This window comes from Haliotis rubra, unplaced genomic scaffold, assembly GCF_003918875.1.
Source record: "Haliotis rubra isolate DU_JTF1 unplaced genomic scaffold, ASM391887v1 Scf109, whole genome shotgun sequence".
NCBI classification, from domain to species: domain Eukaryota; kingdom Metazoa; phylum Mollusca; class Gastropoda; order Lepetellida; family Haliotidae; genus Haliotis; species Haliotis rubra.
In genome coordinates, this window is record NW_025764992.1 from 1,321,416 (window position 1) to 1,349,202 (window position 27,787).

Genomic DNA, 27,787 nt, shown 5'->3' on the forward strand with positions numbered 1-27,787 from the left:
TATGAGACCGCTACCATTGTCGTAAGTCTGTGTCAACGTATGTGAGTTACGATCACCATAGCGTTACGATTATCGTAAGTCTATGTTAGTGTCGTTACGATTGTCGTAAGTCTATGTTAAAGTGTCGTCTGTGTCAACGAGTTACGATCACCTTACAGCGTTAAGTCTATTGTCGGAGTTACGTTCACCACAGCGTTACGATTGTCGTAAGTCTGTGTCAACGTATGTGAGTTACGATCACCTTAGCGTTACAATTGTCGTAAGTCTATGTTAAAGTGTCGGAGTTACGTTCACCATAGCGTTACGATTGCGTAAGTCTGTGTTAACGTATGTCAGTTACGATCACCTTAGCGTTACGATTGTCGTAAGTCTATGTTAAAGTGTCGGAGTTACGATCACCTCAACGCTACGACCGCTTTGAGGAACGGGATCGTGTGCGATAGAAAATCTATGCAAGGTCATTGAGATCAAAGGTGGTCACGTCACGTGTTGAATATTGCTGAAATGAGCACTTTATAAAGGCGTCTACCTGTCACAAATATGCCTTTCAAACCTGAAGGACTTTTTGTCCCCACTCCCCTGACGCAAATGAATCACTTTCAGTTGTATCCACACAGATGACATCCTTTCATTAAAGTACTGTTTTGAACATCAGTGAAGGTAATAGCACCGTCGGCCGTGTACATCGATCGTCTTCTTGCACAATCAATCCAACCACACTCGTAGTTCTTTGGCTTCAAATGATTAGCATTTATCAACTTATGGTTACACCATGTATTAACACTTTTACCAGATTCAAAAATCCCTTCTTTTGTGGTCATGTGAACTGCAGTCACCGTCTTCGTGAGGTCATATAGGGTCACGTTATTCGCACGTGCATATGCCGTAATCCACATCCCGAATCCCATTCGTCCAATTACAATCTCTGGCACCCGGTCCCAGGGAAACAAGTGATTCGTAAAGAAATAGTCAGAAGACCCCTCACCGGGGTAGCGTCCACGCGTTGCGTGACCTTTCACCTGGCTGACGTCGGTGATAGTGACGTTGTCCTTCATGTCCACGTTCGTCCTTTTCCCCAACACCATCACAGGCCGCGTCTTCAATATATCACTCTCTTGCTTAACAAGTGCTTTGACTGTATTTAGCAAGCCATCGTCAAAAACAAGATCACCGTTCGCAAACCCAACCAGATCGGCAGTTCCTTTATACTGAACATTAACGTCGTTGAACATTCCTCTGAGAGTGGGCATGCTGGTATTGCCACACCCTGTCTCCCCCACCCTCATCACCTGCCATCCAGACTTTTCAGCGTTCAGCCTTGCCCCCGGGTCGTCGGTCAGCAACACAGGTCTGATCTGTGGCACCCAGGTCCGCCATGTTGCAAGCACGCTACGCTGCACGTGTTCTTTCCCCTGTTTGTTAATCCACGTGGAGAAAAGCACAAGGAGCACATGCTCCGGGGAATCTGTGCTTGTTCTAACTTTATCCTTCTGTGCTGACAATGATTTAATTTCTTGTTGATCTTTCTGTTGTGTTTCCTTCAGCGCCATGCTAGTTTGTTTCGTCCCCTTATTCCTGACTGAAGCAATGTACAGAGTAGCAGCTACTGCCAAAGCCAACCACGACACTGTTATAATCTTTGACCGGGTGATGTATCCACGCATACTTGCTTTCCTGACTGACCTCACTATTTGGCCGTATCGTGCTGGGCTATAGTCGTTGGACAGCAGCTGAAACAGTTGGAAGAAATTGTGTAAGACTCATTTTGACATTTGTGAGGGTTTATGGTTTAAGGTCACCTGGACAGAAGAAAGATTTTGCACAGAAAATGATGTCAACAGATGGTGTAGTGTTAGTGAACGCTGTTAGTGAACATTGATGTTAGTGAACGCTGTGTATCTTTGCTAGGTGTAGTGAGGCTCAATATATACCGCCAACCGTTCATAATTTATGGCAAAGGTGTGTGTGTGTGTGTGTGCGCGCATGCGTCCTTGCACTCGCGCGTGTGTGTGAGGTGATTTTTATGGGGAAACATGTACAATGCGAATGCCCCCCCTCAAACATTTTTTTTTTTTTTTTTTTACAAAAAATTAAAATTAAATAACTACTTTTTAAAGAAGAGTGCACAGTAAGTGACGCAAACCAACTAACAAAACAATGTTTTTCCATCGTGGTCACCACGACAAGTTTTATACACTTTGTGTGCTGGCGATTAGGTGCCTGACTCTGAGGGTGTTGGTTTGAATCCCGCATGGGACTCAACAAAAGTACTAGAATCTGTACTTTACAAAGAAAGTGTAATCCCAAATATAACATATGTTTTATGTACGTCTTGAAAAAAATTCAATTGCAAAAAATACAGGGGGTGGTTAATTAAGTCCTTTGTGTATATATGTGACATTTATGAAAATGTAGTTCAATGGTAATTCTCAATATTTCACTGACAACATTGCAAATGATTTCGATATGAATATTTGGGCTTTGTTGATTCTTATGATTCACCCCTCCTGTGGTCAATAATGGACCAGTCCAGCAATAATCCAACCTAATCCCATAATACCAGTGAGACATGAATGACCACATAGCCTAATGAACTTTACCTGCCTAGTTGAATAATTTTAGGCCATGTGGGCTGACACCGGTAGATTGTGTGAAGCCCATTTCTGGTGTCCCCCGCCGTGATATTGCTGGAATATTGCTGGAATATTGCTAAACGCGGCGTAAAACCATACTCACTCACTCAGACTCTTTTGAACGTCAGTTAATTAAAAACATGGGATTGGAGATAATGATTCGTGGTAGGTTCTTTATTTGCATCACTTATGATGACGTAAATTGTTTAGGGGAAATGTTCTGATGTGTTGTAGCTGGCATGTCGGTCCATCACACAGTGTTACAGTGACAGCACGCCGACTGAAATAGCTGGGCCTTCAATTTAACCACAAGCATGCCAGTTACATCTAAACATAACTAACATTTCTGAATTCACTGAAAACATCCATGGAAATATGTCTGATCTTGCTTTGCTGGGCAACAGCAGTATGTCCATGTTACGACGGCTGCAGCAGTTCTGTTATCACAAAGATCTGCCTCTGGGGCGATAGTTGTTATTGGAGCTCAAGACCTGGTTTCGGATATGCCCTGGGTCAACCAATAGCACCATTGAAGTAGGATCGCCCTGGTAGAGACGCACTACCCGACGTGAGAAGACATCCGAGGTTAATATATATCCTCAAGGTCGATTGAATGAATAAATCAGCTGAGTGTGGAATTTGGAGAACTGTTCCGGTTGTCGTTTAAAGGATTTTGCCGCCTGAATCCCCATTCTAAAAATATACAGCCACCATTTGTTATTGGTTACTAACAGACTTACAACTATACGTCTCTCTCTCTCTCTCTCTCTCTCTCTCTCTCTCTCTCTCTCTCTCTCTCTCTCTCTCTCTCTCTCTCTCTCTCTCTCTCTCTCTCTCTCTCTCATGCACTCTTTCTCTCTCTCTTTCTACAGTGTTGTGTTCTTGAGTGCAACAATATTTCCCCCATTTCATCTCAACTAAATGTCAAACTGATGAATCCAACTGAATTCACATGAGTAGAATTATTTTTAGCTGAAATATTGCTGAAATCAAACTAACAAAAACTGAAACACCAACAACTATACCTCTCTCTCTCTCTAACTCTCTCTCTCACTCTCTCTCACACACTCACTCACTCTCACTCTCACACACTCTCTCTCTCTCACTCTCTCTCTCTCTCTCTCTCTCACTCTCTCTCTATATTGGCTACGTAAAATAATTAAAATTGTGATTTCAACAGAATGACGAAGCACTGTTAAATAGCGACTCCAACAGGTGGAACATATATTCACAATATATTACTGTTATTTTTGACTTTGCCAGAATAACGAAGTAATGTAAATGGCAACGCTATCCAACAGGCTCACATTGTCTTACCTTAACACAGCGATGTCTATACGCAATGGCCAAGTGTACGATCTACCCAGGGACGAGGTATATACATGCAGATGTAGAGATGTTCAGATATGTGACTGGACAATCACACCTCATGTGTATTGTGTCAGTGGTGTAATTTCGAGCTGCTATCGAAATGTGACGTATAAATTGAATACACACGATAACTGTCGCCGACCACTTAATATGATGTGTATCGCGACAAGATCTACCCGCCGGGGAGTTCGTCTAAACACATTGTCTATAGCCTTAGGTGGTAGCGCACCCTATCATCGTTCCCTCAGATCAATAGGCTCAGGCGGCCTGCAGTTGTTTTTCAATACATTTACAGGGGTCTTCTCACTTGTCCGGCACCTATTGTTTAAAGGTTCTACATCAGTGGAGCGCGATAATCCCTGAGAACAAAGGGTGAATAACCCCGTTTACATATTTTAATTTTAGAATTCAGGGAAATTGAGCTGATTACATATTAGATAGCTAGTCCATCATATATTTCGCAGTGATGCCACTTAAGGAAGGTATTTCGCAGTGCTTGGAAAGGCAAAAAATGCATATATACATGCGTGCATACATGCATGCACACGCACACACACACACACACACACACACACACACACACACACACACACACACACACACACACACACACACACATACATACACACACACACACACACACACATACATACATACATACATACATACATACATACATACATACATACATACATACATACATTCCTGTTTGACAAGTGGCTTTAAATAACGCCTTCAAACATATCACACTATGTATTTGCATAGATCGTTGTTGGAAGTGAGACAGAGCCTACGTATCCGGCAGTACGCCCCAAGGCGTTATGAAGCTGATAGATGATATCACCATTACCACGTGACGTATTCACACGTGCCCAGGGGATAAATCCAGTACTTGCTGGGAATATATCTTACAGAACAATGTAAACGACATTGTCGCGTTCTGAAGATATCTATCTCGGGCTTTGTTGTTGTTTTCTTTCTTGGAATGTTTAACGCTGCACACTGTCATATTCTAGCTATATACGGCGGTCTATAAAGAATCCAGTATGGACCAGTTAATCCAGTGACTGATATCACGAGCATTGATCTACGTCACTGGGATACAATGACGTGCATCAACCAAGTCAGGGAGTCTCAACACCCGATCCCGTTAGTCGCCTCTTACGACAAGCAAATCTTGCTGAAGATAAGTTCAAAACCCGATTTTCACGTACAAGAGTTGAAAAAGCACGAATTCGAAGCTAAATATGGCGTTGAGGTTCCATGTCCCTGTTTTTCATCATCTACCATACGAACACCACATCCTGGCTTTCCAAACTGCAGTTATTTGCCTGTCTCCAAACATGTAATTACGCCATTATATCTAACTAATTGTCCCCAAAGATTTAAGATATACTTATCAGGGCTGGATCTATTCCACCCCATTAGACATTTGAATAACATATTTCAATATTATATTTCCTCGTTAATTGGATAATTTTCATGTTACCTCGATTAATTACTCGTTGCTTCGAGTACTTTCTCGTTACTCCAAGTTTCGGTCAAAAATTTGAAATTTCTATAAATTTTGCGTTACTTCAAAATTCTTTTAAAAATGAATTTAAGCAACGAGAAATACTTGAAGTTTCGTGAAAATTTGCTAAAATATTTTACACTACAAAAGTGGCAGCATTAAGCTTTCGGATCGTACTTTCATGCGTTGCCTTTGTAAGTTAAAGGAAAATACTAACGCCATTTTATTTTTGATAGGAGTAAAAGCATCCTAAAAGTCACCTTCCTTGATTAAAACTGACGAAAAAGTTTCTAACATGGCAATAGAAACGTAAACAACGCACTCGTATTTCCGCCTATTACGGAAACACCCGACAGTTAATGAGCAGTAGCGGGTATCACGTGACATCATATGTGCCTATTGCCGATGGCTTCAACTTAACAGTGTCGATGGATTCTGAAGCAGTAAAAAGATGTTCACGGTGTCATTTTTTGACATGGATGTTAAATCGTATCAGTACGAGCCGATGTTACACCTTGCATGAGAAACGTCCAATGAAGGTGAAAAAGAAGAATCAAGCGAAACGGGGGCACCTCTTGATGTCAACATATTCTTTTTAAACTAGACGATATAATTTATCAGCAATTATATTTGTCAGCAAACCCAGCCCTATAATAAATTACCAATTCCTACAAATTACTCTTTTGAAATGTGATTGCAGTTCTTTTTGTGTTAAATGAGAGTCTGGGATTTTTTAATATAAAAAGTCCAAATTGATTGTCCCAGAATATGTTTAAAAAAATAACTATGCATCAGACGGGGGGAAATATAAATAATAATGCTCTTGCATAAAAAATTGGGGTACATGTTTCTGATGAGTTTATCTTTAACTCAGTCAGGTATTGCAATTATCTAGCATTCACCTGTAACTGACTACAAATGATACAGATGATTAATGCAGGATTATAACGATACGTGTATCCAGCTGCTAAACGACAGCAAAGATGTCGATTAGCCAAATATGTTCTGTGAAAACAAAACTATAGACAAAATATATACACTTTCAACCAGACATAACGCACAGCTGCATGACTATAATCATGGAATAATCAGCATCGAATAATAGGGAGCGGTCGTGTAGCCTAATGGTTAAAGCGTCCGCTCGTCATGCTGAAAACCCGGGTTCGATTCCCAACATGGGGTTTACCCTCCATAAGAACTACATGCCATAAGAACTACACCTCAAAAGACATGCATGGGACGTGTTATGACAACAGTGTCACCCCTATTGTGGATAATGAGTAGGACCGGTGCCCAATGAAGCAACTACTCCCACAAGAACCACAGTGTAACCGAAACACTGTAAAGACATTACCAAAGAAACGTCACCAGAGGAGATAGAGTTCACTAGAAATGCGTCACTAAAGCTTGCAGAGGGAAGTATACTACTGTTGGAGAGTTTGTGTGCAACACATCCGAACATTGTCATCCACCTATTGAGATTTGTGAGTAACTTGTGGAAAAGAGCTAGAGAGGACACCACGTCAGCACAAGAAATCTACAGTGAGCAGATTGGCCAGATTCCACCAGACAGAACCCAGAACTTTCCATCATTTCCCAGTGTTGCTAGTGCCATGTACAGACATAGAAGAACAATCCTTCCCCTACTTCCACAGACCAGATCCGAGGTTCAGCTTGAAGATAGATGGACACAGACCAGAGATGGTAGAAGATTCCTGCTATTTGCGGATGGGGATGAAGACAAGATTTTGGTGTTCTCAACTGACGAACACCTGGCCACTCTCCAGTCCGCAGACACTATTAACATGGATGGAACCTTTTCAGCAGCACCTCTTTTCTGGAACCAGCTCTACATACTTCATGTTAGGAAGGGTTCGTCAATGTACCCACTTGTTTTGCGCTACTACCCGATCGTCAACGAAGTACCGGTACTGTCGGCGCTTCTTCAGCAAGCTCAAGACATCCGTCCAAACAATCCTACATCGTCCGTTGGCTCCTACACAAATCCAGACTGATTCTGAACAAGCAGCTATCAAAGCATCCGAACTAGAGTTTCCGAATGTCCGAGTATCCGGTTGCTTTTTCCACTACACACAGGCGATCTGGAGGAAGACCCAAGCCGTCGGCCTTGCAGTCCGGTACAAGGAAGACCCAGAGGTTCAGCGATGGATCCGTAGAGCTGCCGCTCTTCCTCTACTTCCCGTTGCAAAGGTAAAGTATACCTCGCTGCAAGCAATGCAGACAGGACCAAACGTTCCCAGAGCCGTTGACTTCAATGACTACATAGTTTCTACCTGGGTTGATGACGGTGCTCTCTTCATCCTTGGACTGTGGAATCACTCCAAGAATACCGGCCCTAGGACAAACAACAGTCTCGAAGGATTTCACTCCCGGATCAACCGTTCTCTGTCGTGCCGATATCCCAACATTTTCAAGTTTCTTGAACTGATCTGCGGTGTGGAAAAAGTAGAACGGACGAAGATTTCCGGGCTCGGCTTTGGTGCTGCTCCTTCCAGAAGGAAGCGAGTGTACAAAGAAATTGACAACAGATTAGATCGATTGAAAATGCAGATTCGTCGAGCAGAGAAAACACCATTTCAGTATTTGGATCCTGTCGGCCACCTAGTTAAGCTTGGATGAAGTGCCCATTGACAATGCCAGTAAAACAATCCAGTGAAATATGTGAAACCCAGTAAAACAATCAATATGAAAACAATGTGAAATACTTTCCAGTGCTGATATATATTATTATGATATGAATAAATATAAATATAACATACACAATACAAAAGTTAAGAACACAAACCTGTTTTGTCTTTCACATATAGTTCACCCTGTAGTTTTTATCACCCTGTAGTTCTTATGGGAGTTTACCGACTTATTGGATCAGTCCACCTGTCCCGACATAGGTATCAGCCTGGTGTAACCGACCCTGACCAGAAACTGTAGTTATTATGGGATGTAGTTCTTATTGGAGGACAGCCCATTTCTGGTGTCACCCGTCGTGATATTGCTGGAATATTGCTAAAAGCGGTATACAACTTTACTCACTCACTCACTCAGTATCGAATCATATTAATAATATAGTGGCTTTGTAATATTATCTCCCTTTCCTTTGCTCAACATCAGCCATCCTGGTCCCCTCTGCAGAACCTTTACCACATCCGCCTTCCTACGTCACATGTACACTACCCATCATTCGGCACCACTCGCTACTTTCCGTAACCTCCAAGAAAACTGGTTCTCCTATCAATAAACGTTATGTGCGAAAATACTACAAACCATTTACAACGTTTAGCCTCTTGTTCACAAATAATGTACCAGATAGCATAGAAATCATTTGTTATCATATATACAACTTCAAACAAATCTAGATGATCTCTAGAGTTTCCTATGTCATTATACACATTTCTAAGATGCCTAGCGGTTAGAACAATCGAAAAAAAGTACATTATCAGACAAAAAAGGTATAGTTTTTTGATGACGTAACAATTGAATGACGTTATCCCGTCACTGCGCCATTCTAGTGTGCCCCCTCGTAATCGAACCATTTTACATAACGTCACAATGTAAGCGACGTCACGATGCATGTCAGTTGTCATCGCCTCGTACGGCCTCCTACAGTAAACTATACCGTTGCATCCCGTTTCTTGGTTTGCTGTTGCTTCACGCAGCTAACAATCACTGGTGGAAACATTACGTTTATGTTTTACGACGGTTAAAATGTGTCATTTCGACTCACACGTTTTCAGCGACACGGTAACGTTCGCAATGTTTACATTCCCACAATGCAATCGTGGAATGTCGCTTGACTACTCAACTTCCTCTGGATGTACTGATCTAAACTTACGGTGGTAGTAGAAATGCAACGTCAATATTGCCACATATGGTTTACGTTAATGACAGATGTAATTAAAATAATTCAGAGAAGATATTTAATCCGAACGTAAACCGTCGTCAAACTGTTATCATTTTTTTTTCTGGTAACGTTCGTCTTAACGTAGGGGAGCAGACACATCAATAGAGCAGCGCGCCAGTTAGCCCTGTGCGAGGATTCTTAATTTAGGTCACCGACACCGTCGTTTGTTTTCTGTCTTAAATTAATCGTAATTATCCTTAGAAAGTATTAAATTTGGCATCTTAGAAAAGAAAATACAGTTCGCTCTGACACCATGTATAGTGTAATAAAACACACTTTCGCCCTGAACTATTATAACGTTAAAGCACTCGGACGCAAGCGTCCTCGTGCTTTAACTATAATATTTCAGGGCAAAAGTGTGTTTTATTACACTATACATGGTTGTAGAGCGAAGTGTATTTCTTAAGTGGTACATGTATTGCTACCCCGACTTGGTGACTAGCTCAACAAGGTAGTCTGGAGTCGTATGATGGTAACACTGGTGGGCAAGACTCAGGACCTTGAATTCAACTCTGGCTCTGATTGATAACCAGTGCAGTGCCTGAAGAACTGGCGTTATATGCATCCTAGCTGACTTTGCTGACAAGTCGAGCTGCAGAGTTTTGTACTTTCTGGCGTTTTGATAGACGTTTTTCGGAAAGTCCATAGAAGATTCCATTACAGTAGTCAGTCTTTGAAAGACCCAGAGATCGCTCTAGTGCATGAACTGCCGATGTAGTAAGGGAGCTTCTGACGCAGCTGATGTTCCACAAATGGAAGTGACGGGATTTGCAGACTGTGTCAATGTGAGCTTTCAAAGAGAGAACAGATGAAGTCCAAGATTTCTTACGGTTTTCGAAAATGGAATGACAGTTGCTAACTGTGACTGAGTTAGTTATCACCTGATGCAGATTCTTCTTTGTGCCGACAAGCAACGCCTCGGTCTTCGTCTCGTTCAGTTTCAGCAAATGTGTCGTCATCCATGTTTTTAAGTCACTTGTACATTCTGATAGTCGCTCACACATTTGCTCTGCAGTACTGGGATTGCACGAATCTGGGTGTCATCTGCGTACAACTGGTGGCACACGTTATGTGTAGTCATTACATCTCCAAGATTTCTAGTGTAAAGCGTAAACAACACTGGTCCTAGAACCGATCCTTGTGGTACTCTACAGGATAAGGGGCTTTTCTTGGATGCTTGATCTTTGTCGATATCTGACTGCTGTCGATCGCTGAGGTATGAAACTAACCATGATAGTGCCATTCCTGTTACTCTAGATGAAGTCTCAAGTTGTCTCAGATGTTTTTGGTGACCAAGAGTGTCAAAAGCGGCCGATAGGTCAAGAAATACAAGTAGGGCAATCTTTCCGCGTCAACCGAGCAAAGCAAATCATTCATAACACGAATAAGTGACGTTTCCGTACTATGACGTTGTCTATAAGCAGATGAGAACTTTTCCATAAGTCCGTGTGCTGTAAGATGGGAGCTGAGTCTCACTTTCACAGCCCTTCACACAAGTTTGGATAGAAACGGTAAGTTGAAGACGGGAAGGTATTTTTGTCAAGTCATTTTGATCACCTAGAATCAGTCATTGACGTTAGCTGAATTGGAACAAGCGTTGGTTTAGACATGGAACAACATTCCCCAAGCTTTCTTCAATCGCTTAGTGTGGTCTACGTGTCCTCGTTGTCAAGCCTGCATCAACGCCAACGGTGGACAATCACGATATTGAATTTACCTGTGACCTAGCATGTAGGAGAGTATGAACCTAAGCCTAAATCTAAACATGGTTATACATGATTTCAAGGGTATTTAAACATGACATGCCACCCCTATCCAATTTAATGATGGCATCCTGACGTCATTTCCTTTTTTAACCTAGCGTTTGTTGCAGAAAAGTAAGCATTTTATATACATGTATGCGAAAGACAGACAGTGTGAAGCTTTACCAACGGAGGAGTTAGAGAACACCAAACAAGATATAAAAGTGTTTGGAACCGGAACCATATTAATGACATTTGTTTCGATAGTATTGGCATAAAATGTTGTAATGTGTGTAATATGTATGAAGCTATTCATACAATACATGAAGTGAATGTATCACTTCCAGTAACATGTAAATATTATACTATTTCATGATCACATGTCTCCTACATATGAAGCAAATGTAGCCTTTTAACAGTGTACTTGGCAGGCCGAGGGTAGGCTGATTATGGATATCAACCTCACCATTGACTCCATAATCAGCCTAAACTCTGCCTGCATTGACACAACCTACTTCACCTGGGGTGAAGAACTCTTTAAACAAATAGGGCAACATTTTTATTTTGTGTATTTCCCATCGCCCGACCGACCCTTCTAATTTTATTGCCGACCCCCCAACAAACAAATGGAATTTGATATATCCTGTGCCTTATGTCTGGTGTTTGTACACTTGAATATATTAAACATACTACTTTCATGAGAAGAAAGATTTGTTTTAAATGTATGTACCATAGTCTTCCATAATTTTACAAGAATTTTGTGTATATAAGTACTTATCTTGCCTCTCACATAAATGTCGTTTTCTGATTGGCTGAGCGCTCTTCTATTAATTTCAATGTACCCCGCTTACAAGCGAGTAACATTTTCTATGTAACCCGCTGAGAATGCCCAACTCATTTGGAACATAAACAAATATCGACCAGTGAACAACAACGTATAATGCTTTTACTTGTTCCTAATATTGCTGTACATATGTTGAGACTTAAATAATCTGTATATCGATCTGTCTGTCTGTATCTATTTCAGTAAGTCATGATGTATATTAAAGACTTAAGATTAGCTGATTCCCTTAAGGGCACGCAGTGGGCGTATGTATTTATGACACAAATCATTAAGCCAGATGGCAGACCAAGTTGTATGTCAACAAGAATGTCAATTTTATCAACAACAACTGGAAATCCTCAGAAGGATAAATTTTCAAATGTACGACAACATCCGGCCCTGAGACGAAAACATGTTTATATTTGTTTGCATCTGGCAGCCCGCTCTTTTTCAAGAACTGCACCACTCAATATATGGTAAGGACATTTCACTAAGTTTCTTTATAATCAAACGCGTCTTTGGCGAGATGGCCAGGCAGTACGCATGACAGCCACGTGTTTAAGAAGAATAATGGCCATATTTCATGACTCCGGGCGATTCATTAAAATTAAAAATGTAATGGATTATTAGGGTTTAATGTTGCTATCAGTTGATGAAGCAATGCTTCCTGGATCCCTGGCATCAATGGTTGTAGTAAGGAAACATTAATTGTTGGTGAATACCGTCTTGTTTTGAATGTTATTTTAGGAACATATTTTCGTCCATATCTCATGACTCCGTGTCTAAAGCCCCCATCAAGAGCGATTCATTAAGATTAAAAATCTCACGCAACATCAGCGTTTGATGTTGCCATTTAGTATTGACGCTATGCTGTAATCGAATCCTGGTCATGATATAATTTAGGGCTGGGTATTGCAGAGAATTTTCATATTGCGATATATTGCGATGCGAAAGCATATATTGCGATATGTATTGCAATATATTGCAAGAAATTCTTCTTTTTTTTTTTAAACTGCTTATAATCGAGTTAATGCTTGATTTATAAAGCAAAAACACAACAAAATCACCATGCTTGATTAAGCTTTAATAAAAACTTTTAATCATGACAAAATAAAAATACTTGGCACAAATGAAAAAAGGAAAGGAACAATTTATACGACGGAAATATACGAAGATTCCGAGGTTTACGAAGTTTTCCGAATGCATGTCAAAATACCGGTTTTCGATCAGCGTATCGCAATACGTATAATTTTCATGTCTGAACCGGTAAATAGCGGTAAACCGGTTATATTGCGCAGCCCTAATATAATTTGAACTCACAGTCATGTTTTGAATTTTAGTTTCGGAGCATTAGTTCGTGAAATGGATGACGTGGTCACTCAGTGATGGCTTACAGTGGAGATTTCAGTCACTGAAAACAATCTGCGTTATTTCAACAGGAGCACTATTCTGGCAAGTGTATTATGTCGTATATTCCAAAGGCTAAGGAGACGGAACCAGATTAATGACATTTCCATGTGTTCACATACCATTTGAAAACAATTCGGACAGTTTACCATTTCAATCCTTATTTCACTCGTGAGAAATAAAACATTTTCATTAAATTTCGTTTGGAATGATTACAGGAACACTTTATGTACCAGCTCAATCAGTGAGTTGCTTAATTGTCATTGCATGTCCTTAGTCTCTGCTGACGCTCGATCTCCCTGTGGCATATGTCGAGTGAGTGAGTGAGTGGGTGAGTTTGTGAGTTGTTCCTTCTCTGAAGTAATTATTTAGTCAAGGATAGAGTTATACGTGTTCACTGGATCACTGGTGTGTTGAATGTAGAGGGGCAAGATTGAACAGTTGCATTGCAATGCCCATAGATGGCGGGGCCAGTCCGGGTGCTATAACATCATGCGGGAGAACAATCCGTACACGACTCATTTCTCAATAGAAGCGACAAAACCCTTTCCATATACATAAGAAATGTCTGACTATATCATGAGTAAGTATTTGTTTCAGCAGTATTACAGCTGTACGATGTTGTTTGGAAACACTCTAGTCAAGTGATTGTCACCATGACAGAGCAGGTGTTTATGAAACACTATGAAATAGTGATGATACCAGGTGTTCGCGAAAAGGTGAGCGTAACCTGCCCCACCGGGGGCACCGGTCATAAACATATGAAAAGTTTAGTCAACTGTTCACCTGAAATAATTAGGTAACTATGATAAAAAAAAGGAATTGCATCAGACAGGATCAAATTTGGCAATGTCCTCGACATGTCTACCATAACACGTTTTGATAGCATATGAAAAGTTTAGTCAACTGTTCACCTGAAATAATTAGGTAACTATGATAAAAAAAAAGGAATTGCATCAGACAGGATCAAATTTGGCAATGTCCTCGACATGTCTACCATAACACGTTTTGATAGCTTTGCAACGGTCTTGAATATCGCAACCTTGATCGAACAATTTCTGAGCAAGAATGGTATGGCGTTCTTTGAAATCTTGGTAAAGAGAGCATGCTCGAGTGTACATAAAATGTCGTTAAATGTAAACACCAAAGGCTGGAGCTGTTGGAATATTATTCGACATGAAACGGAAGTTGACTATTGGAAGGTTGAAATCCTCCCTTTTGTCATACGGCCTTGTGGAGAGTTTTAGTCATTCTGAAATCTTTATGCATAAATCTAATATGACTTCTTGGAGTTGACAACCCCGACCACAGCATTCTCTAGGCCAGAGACAAAGCCGTAACAACCAACTGACTGACTGACTGAGTTTGTTTTTACGCCGTTTTTAGCAATATTCCAGCAACATCACGGCGAGGCCAGGGACACCAGAAATGGGCTTCACACATTGTACCCATGTGGGGATTCGAACCCAGGTCTTCGGTGTGACGAGCCAACGCTGTAACCATTAGGCTACCCCACCGCCCCTGTAACAACCAACAACAGGTATACATATTCTGAACTAGGTCAGTGATAAGAAAGACTGAGATAGTGACATCACTTCCGGAAACAAAATAAACTGTAGGCTAGTTCTTATAATGATAACTGATAGTGACAAGAAGTATTTAATGTCCTGGGTGCGCGGTGAGTGAGCTGTCTAAGGCGCCAGGCTAGTGATCCAGCGAGCTTGAGGTGCCGGGATCTGTGTCTGGGTGTGAAAACCTTAAAGTCAACATTGTGTGCAGACTCTTTCAGTGTTGTCACAACCCCTAGTGTACAGTACACAACCCTCTGCACTTAAAAGAACCCACGAATCCGTTGGTAAATGACCAGATGGTGGCCACATGAATACGTGCAAACACCCAGTTGCGGGTACAGCAACGAGCAGTAAACTTTGACAAAGTACTGTGACTATGTGCCCCAGTCCACCCAGCTGTGAATGGGTACCTCGGAAGGATGGGAAAAGCCACATTAACTCGGTGGCTGCAAGAGTTGTGTGATCGCCAGGGAGTTGAGACTGATAATACGATGTGCCGTTTGAATTTGACATCCAACGATCTAGGGGAAAACAAAGCGCCTTTGAGCAGCTGATCTGGATATTGGCGCTATACAAATATTAGTAGTATAGTATATTTTACCAAAAAATATTGTATAAGTTACACAAATTCATCGTGCGTGTGATGGAATATATTATGCAGCTCTTCTTGTTTCGATCATCGGAAAATGTGTGTTGATATCCCCAGGCACGGATGTCAAAGAACGATTTTCTAGTCGGCGTGTTTAATCAAACAACACACTTGTCGGTCTATCATATATTTCATGTTTCGACTTTATTGATCCTGAGCCCAGCTGTGGTGACTAAACATGCAGGCAAACATGTTGCTGTACATCTTGTGGCGTATGGATTCCCAAGTTGAAACAAAAATTGTTAACAGGGAATCAAAAAACGTTATCTGTCCGTAAAAGTAGTGAGTTTCAGAAAAGCGTGTAGACTTAGGAAATATGAAAAAAATATGTTTTAAATGGAAATTTAGAGATAGTTTCATCACATGAATATCTGGGCGTTCCTTTCTCTAGCTCTGGTAATTACATATAAAATCCCTAAACATTTAATAGCGTACCTCTGGAGATTAAATAGTGAACCTCTAAACATCGTACAGCGTACCTCTTGCATTGAGACGACCCGAGATAAAAGGTTATATTCCATTCTGCCTACCGTCCAAATTTGCCTACATCCTAGTTTGCCTACAAAAATTACTGTAGGCAGAATGGGAAATGATTTTTGACCTATAAAATAATGGAACAATCCTTTTACCAGTCACTGAAGGGTATGTTGTTGGGTTTAGCGAAAGGATAATTAATGCAGTTTTACTTGAATAAAATTAAACAACATGATATTGGTGACAATGAATTGCAAGTCAAAGTTTCAAAGCCTGTGGTTGTCCATACAATCCAGTAAAGAAACCTAAAGACATGTACAATGATATTGTTATGGGTTTTTTTCAGAAACAGTTAACGTATTTGTTTAGTCGTAGGCAGAATGGGAAGACACCACATAAAATGTGAGTGAGTGAGTTTAGTTTTACGCCGCACTCAGCAATATTCGAGCTATTTGGCGGCAGTCTATACATAATCAGGTCTGGACCAGACAATCCACTGATCAACAGCATGAGCATCGATTTGCGCAAATGATAACCGATGACATGTGTCAACCACAAGGCTACCCCACCACATTGGACACTGAATGCCAATCCCCAGACATTGAACAGTAATTCCTTGGAAATTCAACTATAACCTCTTGACATTAGATACTAAACCACTGGATTAAGGAATAGATGATTCATTGACTTTCAGGTATAAAGTCTGGGCATTAAATAAAAACACACGTTCACATTCAATTGTAATCCCCTAGACGTTGAATAATACTAGTATGGTTAGTGAATACTGCAACATTGACATCAGATAAAAAACCTCTGACATTTAACATGAGAACCCCTGGACATTGAATTATTGGTCTCTGACATCAAATAATATACCCCTGACATTGAACAATAACCATAATCATTAAATGATAAACCCCCGGACATGGGATAATACACTCCTGACATTGAACGATAACCATGGACGTTAAATAATAAACCCCGGACATGGGATAATACACCCCTGACATCGAACAATAACCATGGACGTTAAAAGATAAACCCCGAACATGGGATAATACACCCCTGACATTGAACAATAACCATGGATGTTAAAAAATGAACCCCGAACATGGGATAATACACCCCTGATACCGAACAATAGCCATGGACGTGAAATAATAAACCCCTGGAAATGGGATAATACACCCCTGATATTGAACAATAACCTTGGACGTAAAATAATAAACCCCTGGAAATGGGATAATACACCCCTGACATTGAACAATAACCATGGACGTTAAAAGATAAACCCCGAACATGGGATAATACACACCTGACATTGAACAATAACCATGGATGTTAAAAAATGAACCCCGAACATGGGATAATACACCCCTGATACCGAACAATAGCCATGGACGTGAAATAATAAACCCCGGACATGGGATAATACACCCCTGGCATTGAACAATAACCATGGACGTTAAATAATAAACCCCGGACATGGGATAATACACCCCTGATATTGAACAATAACCATGGACGTTAAGTAATAAACCCGAGGACATGGGATAATACACCCCTGACATTAGTATAACAGTAAACACCTAGAACGTGAAGAACAACCCCTAAATATAGCAATAAACCCCTGACATTGAACTGTAACTGAATAGTAAACCCATGACACGGAATAATACCTCTTGACATTAACCAGTAAACCTCTGAACACAGAGTAATAAACCCATGACATTATAACACACTCCAGTAATGGAAGAATTAACCACTACATTGAAGAGTACACCCCTTGACCCTCAACTAATACTTCCCTACACCCTGAGTAAATGAACCAGACATTGAAGAGTACACCCCTTGACCCTCAACTAATACTTCCCTACACCCTGAGTAAATGAACCAGACATTGAAGAGTACACCCCTTGACCCTCAACTAATACTTCCCTACACCCTGGGTAAATGAACCAGACATTGAAGAGTACATTCCTTGACCCTCAACTAATACTTCCCTACACCCTGAGTAAATGAACCAGACATTGAAGAGTACATTCCTTGACCCTCAACTAATACCCCCACACCCTGTGTAATGAACCAGACATTGAAGAGTACATTCCTTGACCCTCAACTAATACTTCCCTACACCCTGTGTAATGAACCAGACATTGAAGAGTACATTCCTTGACCCTCAACTAATACTTCCCTACACCCTGAGTAATCAACCAGACATTGAAGAGTACACCCCTTGACCCTCAACTAATACTTCCCTACACCCTGAGTAATGAACCAGACATTGAAGAGTACATCCCTTGACCCTCAACTAATACCCCCACACCCTGAATAATGAACCAGACATTGAAGAGTACACCCCTTGACCCTCAACTAATACTTCCCTACACCCTGAATAATGAACCAGACATTGAAGAGTACACCCTTGACCTCAACTAATACTTCCCTACACCCTGAGTAATGAACCAGACATTGAAGAGTACATCCCTGACCCTCAACTAATACTTCCTACACCCTGAGTAATCAACCAGACATTGAAGAGTACACCCCTTGACCCATCAACTCAACTAATACCCCTACACCCTGAGTAATGAACCAGACATTGAAGAGTACATCCCTTGACCCTCAACTAATACCCCCACACCCTGAATAATGAACCAGACATTGAAGAGTACACCCCTTGACCCTCAACTAATACTTCCCTACACCCTGAGTAATGAACCAGACATTGAAGAGTACACCCCTTGACCCTCAACTAATACTTCCCTACACCCTGAGTAATGAACCAGACATTGAAGAGTACATCCCTTGACCCTCAACTAATACCCCACACCCTGTGTAATGAACCAGACATTGAAGAGTACACCCCTTGACCCTCAACTAATACTTCCCCACACCCTGAGTAATGAACCAGACATTGAAGAGTACACCCTTTGACCCTCAACTAATACCTCCTCACCCTGAGTAATAAACCAGACATTGAAGAGTACACCCCTTGACCCTCAACTAATACCCCCACACCCTGAATAATGAACCAGACATTGAAGAGTACACCCCTTGACCCTCAACTAATACCCCACACCCTGAATAATGAACCAGACATTGAAGAGTACACCCTTGACCCTCAACTAATACCCCACACCCTGAATAATGAACCAGACATTGAAGAGTACACCCCTTGACCCTCAACTAATACCCCCTCACACCCTGAGTAATGAACCAGACATTGAAGAGTACACCCCTTGACCTCAACTAATACTTCCCTACACCCTGAGTAATGAACCAGACATTGAAGAGTACACCCTTGACCCTCAACTAATACTTCCCTACACCCTGAGTAATGAACCAGACATTGAAGAGTACACCCTTGACCCTCAACTAATACTTCCCTACACCCTGAGTAATGAACCAGACATTGAAGAGTACACCCTTTGACCCTCAACTAATACTTCCCACCCTGGACACCCTGTGTAATGAACCAGACATTGAAGAGTACACCCCTTGACCCTCAACTAATACTTCCCTACACCCTGAGTAATAAACCAGACATTGAAGAGTACACCCCTTGACCCTCAACTAATACTTCCCTACACCCTGAGTAATGAACCAGACATTGAAGAGTACATCCCTTGACCCTCAACTAATACCCCCACACCCTGAATAATGAACCAGACATTGAAGAGTACACCCCTTGACCCTCAACTAATACTTCCCTACGCCCTGAGTAATGAACCAGACATTGAAGAGTACACCCCTTGACCCTCAACTAATACTTCCCTACACCCTGAGTAAATGAACCAGACATTGAAGAGTACATCCCTTGACCCTCAACTAATACTTCCCTACACCCTGAGTAATGAACCAGACATTGAAGAGTACACCCCTTGACCCTCAACTAATACTTCCCTACACCCTGAGTAATGAACCAGACATTGAAGAGTACATCCCTTGACCCTCAACTAATACCCCCACACCCTGAATAATGAACCAGACATTGAAGAGTACACCCTTTGACCCTCAACTAATACTTCCCTACACCCTGAGTAATCAACCAGACATTGAAGAGTACACCCTTTGACCCTCAACTAATACTTCCCACACCCTGAGTAATGAACCAGACATTGAAGAGTACATCCCTTGACCCTCAACTAATACTTCCCACACACCCTGTGTAATGAACCAGACATTGAAGAGTACACCCTTGACCCTCAACTAATACTTCCCTACACCCTGAGTAATCAACCAGACATTGAAGAGTACACCCCTTGACCCTCAACTAATACCTCCTCACCATGAGTAATAAATCACACATTGAAGAGTACACCCCTTGACCCTCAACTAATACCCCCACACCCTGAATAATGAACCAGACATTGAAGAGTACACCCTTGACCCTCAACTAATACCCCCACACCCTGAATAATGAACCAGACATTGAAGAGTACACCCCTGACCCTCAACTAATACCCCCACACCCTGAATAATGAACCAGACATTGAAGAGTACACCCCTTGACCCTCAACTAATACCCCCACACCCTGAATAATGAACCAGACATTGAAGAGTACACCCCTGACCCTCAACTAATACCCCCACACCCTGAATAATGAACCAGACATTGAAGAGTACATTCCTTGACCCTCAACTAATACTTCCCCACACCCTGAGTAATGAACCAGACATTGAAGAGTACATTCCTTGACCCTCAACTAATACTTCCCTACACCCTGAGTAATGAACCAGACATTGAAGAGTACACCCCTTGACCCTCAACTAATACTTCCCTACACCCTGAGTAATGAACCAGACATTGAAGAGTACACCCCTTGACCCTCAACTAATACTTCCCTACACCCTGAGTAATGAACCAGACATTGAAGAGTACACCCCTGACCCTCAACTAATACTTCCCTACACCCTGTGTAATGAACCAGACATTGAAGAGTACACCCCTTGACCCTCAACTAATACTTCCCTACACCCTGAGTAATAAACCAGACATTGAAGAGTACACCCCTTGACCCTCAACTAATACTTCCCTACACCCTGAGTAATGAACCAGACATTGAAGAGTACATCCCTTGACCCTCAACTAATACCCCCACACCCTGAATAATGAACCAGACATTGAAGAGTACACCCCTTGACCCAGACATTGAAGAGTACACCCTTTGACCCTCAACTACTTCCCTACGCCCTGTGTAATGAACCAGACATTGAAGAGTACACCCCTTGACCCTCAACTAATACTTCCCTACACCCTGAGTAATGAACCAGACATTGAAGAGTACATCCCTTGACCCTCAACTAATACTTCCCTACACCCTGAGTAATGAACCAGACATTGAAGAGTACACCCCTTGACCCTCAACTAATACTTCCCTACACCCTGAGTAATGAACCAGACATTGAAGAGTACATCCCTTGACCCTCAACTAATACCCCCACACCCTGAATAATGAACCAGACATTGAAGAGTACACCCCTTGACCCTCAACTAATACTTCCCTACACCCTGAGTAATCAACCAGACATTGAAGAGTACACCCCTTGACCCTCAACTAATACTTCCCTACACCCTGAGTAATGAACCAGACATTGAAGAGTACATCCCTTGACCCTCAACTAATACTTCCCTACACCCTGTGTAATGAACCAGACATTGAAGAGTACACCCCTTGACCCTCAACTAATACTTCCCTACACCCTGAGTAATCAACCAGACATTGAAGAGTACACCCCTTGACCCTCAACTAATACCTCCTCACCATGAGTAATAAATCACACATTGAAGAGTACACCCCTTGACCCTCAACTAATACCCCCACACCCTGAATAATGAACCAGACATTGAAGAGTACACCCCTTGACCCTCAACTAATACCCCCACACCCTGAATAATGAACCAGACATTGAAGAGTACACCCCTGACCCTCAACTAATACCCCCACACCCTGAATAATGAACCAGACATTGAAGAGTACACCCTTGACCCTCAACTAATACTTCCCCACACCCTGAGTAATGAACCAGACATTGAAGAGTACACCTTGACCCTCAACTAATACTTCCCTACACCCTGAGTAATGAACCAGACATTGAAGAGTACACCCTTGACCCTCAACTAATACTTCCCTACACCCTGAATAATGAACCAGACATTGAAGAGTACATTCCTTGACCCTCAACTAATACTTCCCCACACCCTGAGTAATGAACCAGACATTGAAGAGTACATTCCTTGACCCTCAACTAATACTTCCCTACACCCTGAGTAAATGAACCAGGCATTGAAGAGTACACCCCTTGACCCTCAACTAATACTTCCCTACACCCTGAGTAAATGAACCAGACATTGAAGAGTACATTCCTTGACCCTCAACTAATACTTCCCTACACCCTGAGTAATGAACCAGACATTGAAGAGTACACCCCTGACCCTCAACTAATACTTCCCTACACCCTGTGTAATGAACCAGACATTGAAGAGTACACCCCTTGACCCTCAACTAATACTTCCCTACACCCTGAGTAATAAACCAGACATTGAAGAGTACACCCCTTGACCCTCAACTAATACTTCCCTACACCCTGAGTAATGAACCAGACATTGAAGAGTACATCCCTTGACCCTCAACTAATACCCCCACACCCTGAATAATGAACCAGACATTGAAGAGTACACCCCTTGACCCTCAACTAATACTTCCCTACGCCCTGTGTAATGAACCAGACATTGAAGAGTACACCCCTTGACCCTCAACTAATACTTCCCTACACCCTGAATAATGAACCAGACATTGAAGAGTACATCCCTTGACCCTCAACTAATACTTCCCTACACCCTGAGTAATCAACCAGACATTGAAGAGTACACCCCTTGACCCTCAACTAATACTTCCCTACACCCTGAGTAATGAACCAGACATTGAAGAGTACATCCCTTGACCTTCAACTAATACCCCCACACCCTGAATAATGAACCAGACATTGAAGAGTACACCCCTTGACCCTCAACTAATACTTCCCTACACCCTGAGTAATCAACCAGACATTGAAGAGTACACCCCTTGACCCTCAACTAATACTTCCCTACACCCTGAGTAATGAACCAGACATTGAAGAGTACATCCCTTGACCCTCAACTAATACTTCCCTACACCCTGTGTAATGAACCAGACATTGAAGAGTACACCCCTTGACCCTCAACTAATACTTCCCTACACCCTGAGTAATCAACCAGACATTGAAGAGTACACCCCTTGACCCTCAACTAATACCTCCTCACCATGAGTAATAAATCACACATTGAAGAGTACACCCCTTGACCCTCAACTAATACCCCCACACCCTGAATAATGAACCAGACATTGAAGAGTACACCCTTGACCCTCAACTAATGAATAATGAACCAGACATTGAAGAGTACACCCTGACCCTCAACTAATACCCCACACACCCTGAATAATGAACCAGACATTGAAGAGTACACCCCTTGACCCTCAACTAATACCCCCACACCCTGAATAATGAACCAGACATTGAAGAGTACACCCCTGACCCTCAACTAATACCCCCACACCCTGAGTAATAAACCAGACATTGAAGAGTACATCCCTGACCCTCAACTAATACCCCCACACCCTGAATAATGAACCAGACATTGAAGAGTACACCCCTTGACCCTCAACTAATACCCCCACACCCTGAATAATGAACCAGACATTGAAGACATTGCCAGTAGACACCTGGCATTGAATAATAATCACTGAACATTGAATAACAAACCCCATTATAATAATGGCCAGCGAACTCCTGAATAATAAACCACATGAACCGGCTTAGTTTACACAGCTATACTTCGCTGCAGCTATGTCATCTCGTTTCAAATAAGGTTTCAAAGTGTTTGCTAAACATGACTGTTTTTGGAAGTAACTCAACATGTATCAACCAGCAATGAACGAACTTACCCCCAAGTTGAGGAGAACAGGGATGATAGTGTACGCCCCACGCAGATTGCTGCAGACTGATCCTGTACGCTGCATACAATATGGGAGAAAGCCGAGGGATATTAATAAACATGGGGTACCAACCCCTCCTCTTTTGGCATCCGGCTTTCTACAGTTTCAGAACTCAGTGTCATACAATATTCTATACAAGTTGACCAGGGTCTCCACAAGGAATACAGGAACATGTGCGCGCATTTGCTGGCGGCTTCATGTATGTTATTGATTTAGTTTCGCTCACTGCAGTATGGTCAGAGAAGGTGATAAACCCCTGAAATCGTAACATGTCGTTATTGGCATCTGCATACAAGGTAATATTTCAGGTTAGCCTTACTAAATGTGGGCGCGGTGGGCGAGCTGGCTAAGGCGCCAGGCTCGTGATCCAGCGAGGTTGAGGTGTCGGGATCGACTGACTGACTGACTGAATTTGGATTTACGCCGCTTTTAGCAATATTCCAGCAACATCACGGCGGGGGACACCAGAAATGGGCTTCACAAATTGTACCCATGTGGGGATTCGAACCCGGGTCTTCGGCGTGACGAGCCAACGCTTTAACCACTGGGCTACCCAACCACCCCGTGTCGGGATCGAGCCCACCTGTGACCGGGTGTAAAAACTTTAGAGTCAACTTTGTGTGCAGACTCTTTCAGTGTTGTCACAACCCCTAGTGCACAGTACACAACCCACTGCACTTAAAAGAACCCACGAATCCGTTGGTATATGACCAGATGTTGGCCACATGAATACGTGCAAACACCTAATTGCGGGTACAGCAACGTGCAGTGAGCTTGGACAAAGTACTGTGACTATGTGTCCCAGTCCACCCAGCTGTGAATGGGTACCTCGTTAGGATGAGAAAGCCACAATAACTCGGTGCGCCTAGTGGCTGCAAGAGTTGAAAACTCCCCAGGGAGTTGAGATTGATAATACGATGTCCTTTTTATGAGGATTGACATCCGATGATTAGCGAAAAATACCTAGCGCCTTGAGCATGCACTGAGTGGATATGTGCGCTATATAAATATCTTATATATATAAGATATTTATATAGCACATATCCAGATAATGCTAGTCAAGGCGATGTATTTTTTCCTAAATTGTGTATATATATATATAAGATATTTATATAGCGCACATATCCAGGCAACTAGTGCATGCTCAAGGCGCTGGTATTTTTCCCCTAATCATCAAAATATAAAGACATCTTGAATAATTGAATTATACATTTGAGAGCTTTCTGTTATGTTGTGTGATTTTAATGATAGTCCAACAGTATCTTTGACATATTTAGTATCGTTGACTATGTAAAACATGGTGCTGTTACTGTTGAACAGACATTGTGTAATATATTGCTGATCTAAATACAAAGTACCAACCTTTGTTTCCTTGTAATGGTTTTTCATGAATACAATGCCAACCAACGGTATATATGATCTTCAAATGTTATAGCTGAATCAGAAAAACATAATTTTGGAAAAATTACCTTTAATTTGTAAAGTTCAACTCATATTTTCTCATCAAATGCCCTTTCTATTAAAATTGACCTTTAACCTTACCAAAATACTTTTTGCGATGAGCATATATGTAATATTATTGTCCACAATTTTAAATCATGGTCTGAGCATTCCCAAAATATATTTTTTATGAAAATCGGTCAAACCAAACCAGAGTTATTAAATTAAACCATCCAGTTATCGGTAAAAATATTGCCATTACTGACATGACATGTTGCACCTTAAAAGGGCCCCTGCACGGTAGTCACGCACGGTAGCTGATGACAACCGGCTTCAAATCAAAGCTAAATCATTCCTGATTGTGAAAAAGCACATCCCGTTTGGTCGCCAGAACTGCACCACATTTTCACCATTTTAGGGTCTGGCTTCTAGACCACCATCCGGGATTCGAATCCACACCCCCCAGAGTCAGGCACCGAACCGCCAGCACACAACGTCAGCCGCCTAACCCGCTCAGCCACCGCGACTTCCACCAAAATGGAAGTCGGACGACAGGTGGTCTAGACTGTGGACTTTGTGTATCCCTCTGAGAAGTGTAGGGATACTCGAAAATAAATTATGTTCCACAAATTTAAGCGATATTAGGTTCTAGCCCCAGATTTATCTTACTGACACAATTGGGAACACGATAAAACAAGTGTGAGGTTTAATGATATAACAATCAGCGTTCTAGTGTGACTAAGTTTATCTTATATCACGGCGGGGACACCAGAAATAGGCCTCACGCATTGTACCCATGTGGGGAATCGAACGCGGGCCTTCGTCATGAACGCTTTAACCATTAGGCTACCCAATCGCCCACAACGTACTTGAGGGACTACATGGTTAAGACAGGAAGTTTCAAAGTTGGCCAGTTTGTATCATTTATGCGTATTACCGATACGATTTGTCAAACATTCATTTAATGGATGAAGCACACTGCGTGTGACTATCCCAATGACGAACTGTGCTGTCCAGCTCTTCTTGCAGTGCCTGCCCAAGTTCAGCCGACGTGGTCCACGGCGTATGAAACTGTTTTAAATATCATATCTAATAGTGTAAAATGTTTTTCAGAAATCCACAAAATGACAGTAGAATCTCACCTTTACTCGCACATTTCTGTATCACTGCCTGAAAGAAAACTATATTGTCAATAGTTGAGAAGTCCGGTAAAAAGTCTGCTTATTGTTCATCAGTGATCCTATTTTCATCATCTGAAGTCCTGAGTTAAATACACTTTCAAAAAAGAAACGCATAAACCATATTTAGAAGAGTTTATTGCGTTAGTTTAAGAGCAATTATTTCATGTAATTTCAATTGTAAGAAAATGAAAATTCACACGTCTATAGACAAAGAGTCCGCAAATACAACAGTAGCCTTTATTGTTGTGTTTCTGTTTACTTGAGTCCAACAAGATGGCGTCAAAGTCAATACTTTGTATGGCCACCATTGGTAGTTATTACTGCTCGGCACCGTCTCGGCACAGTCTGCGGGTGGATAAGTCGACGAAGTCACTCTTGCGGAATTCTTCGCCACTCTTCCTGCAATGCGATGGCCAGCTGTGAAAGTGTCTGAGGCGTGTTTTGACGTTGACATATTCGTCGATCGAGCTCATCCAACGGGTGTTCTATTGGGTTTAGATCTGATGATCGAGAAGGCCATGGCAAAACATTGGCGTTAGAATTGGCAAGGTAGCGGACCGTGACGCGTGCTGTATGTGATGTCGTGCTAGAACAACGCCCTCTGTCGGTCCATAATCGGAAACATGTGACGTGCAAGGACTTCGTTGATGTACCGATTTTCTGTCAAATTCCCCAGAACCACCACTAAATCAGATCTTTGTGTGCTGGATAATCGACCCACACTATGACACTGTCCACCGAAACTGACGACCTGTCGAATGCAATTAGGGGCAAAACGTTAATTTCTTCCATCTCGCCGGTGAAGAAGAAATCGTGATTCATCGTTGAACCAGGCTCGCCTCTAGTTTCTAATTTTCCAGTTCCGGACTCTACGACACCACCGCAATCGATTGCGCCGATGAAAGTCTCTCAAAATAGAGGCGACAACTGGCCTTCTTGGTCGAATCTCCACTTCACGCAATCGATTCCTGACAGTTTGGTCGGAAATTCTTCTCAAACCAGGGATGCTTTGAGCAGTTTCCACGGCTGTGGCAAGACGGGGA

At 42.0% G+C, this 27,787-nt stretch overlaps 1 protein-coding gene across 1 annotated transcript; it reads right to left on the bottom strand.

Annotated features, from left to right (window-relative positions):
- Positions 1–575: 575 nt before the first annotated feature.
- On the bottom strand, positions 576–24,311 carry LOC124283186. The gene is made up of 2 exons (XM_046719220.1): positions 24,073–24,311; positions 576–1,730 (listed from the first exon to the last, which is right to left on the bottom strand). The coding sequence occupies exons 1-2, from the start codon at positions 24,145–24,147 to the stop codon at positions 600–602; spliced, it is 1,206 nt and encodes a 401-aa protein (XP_046575176.1). The 5' UTR covers positions 24,148–24,311; the 3' UTR covers positions 576–599.
- Between the last annotated feature and the right edge of the window lie 3,476 nt (positions 24,312–27,787).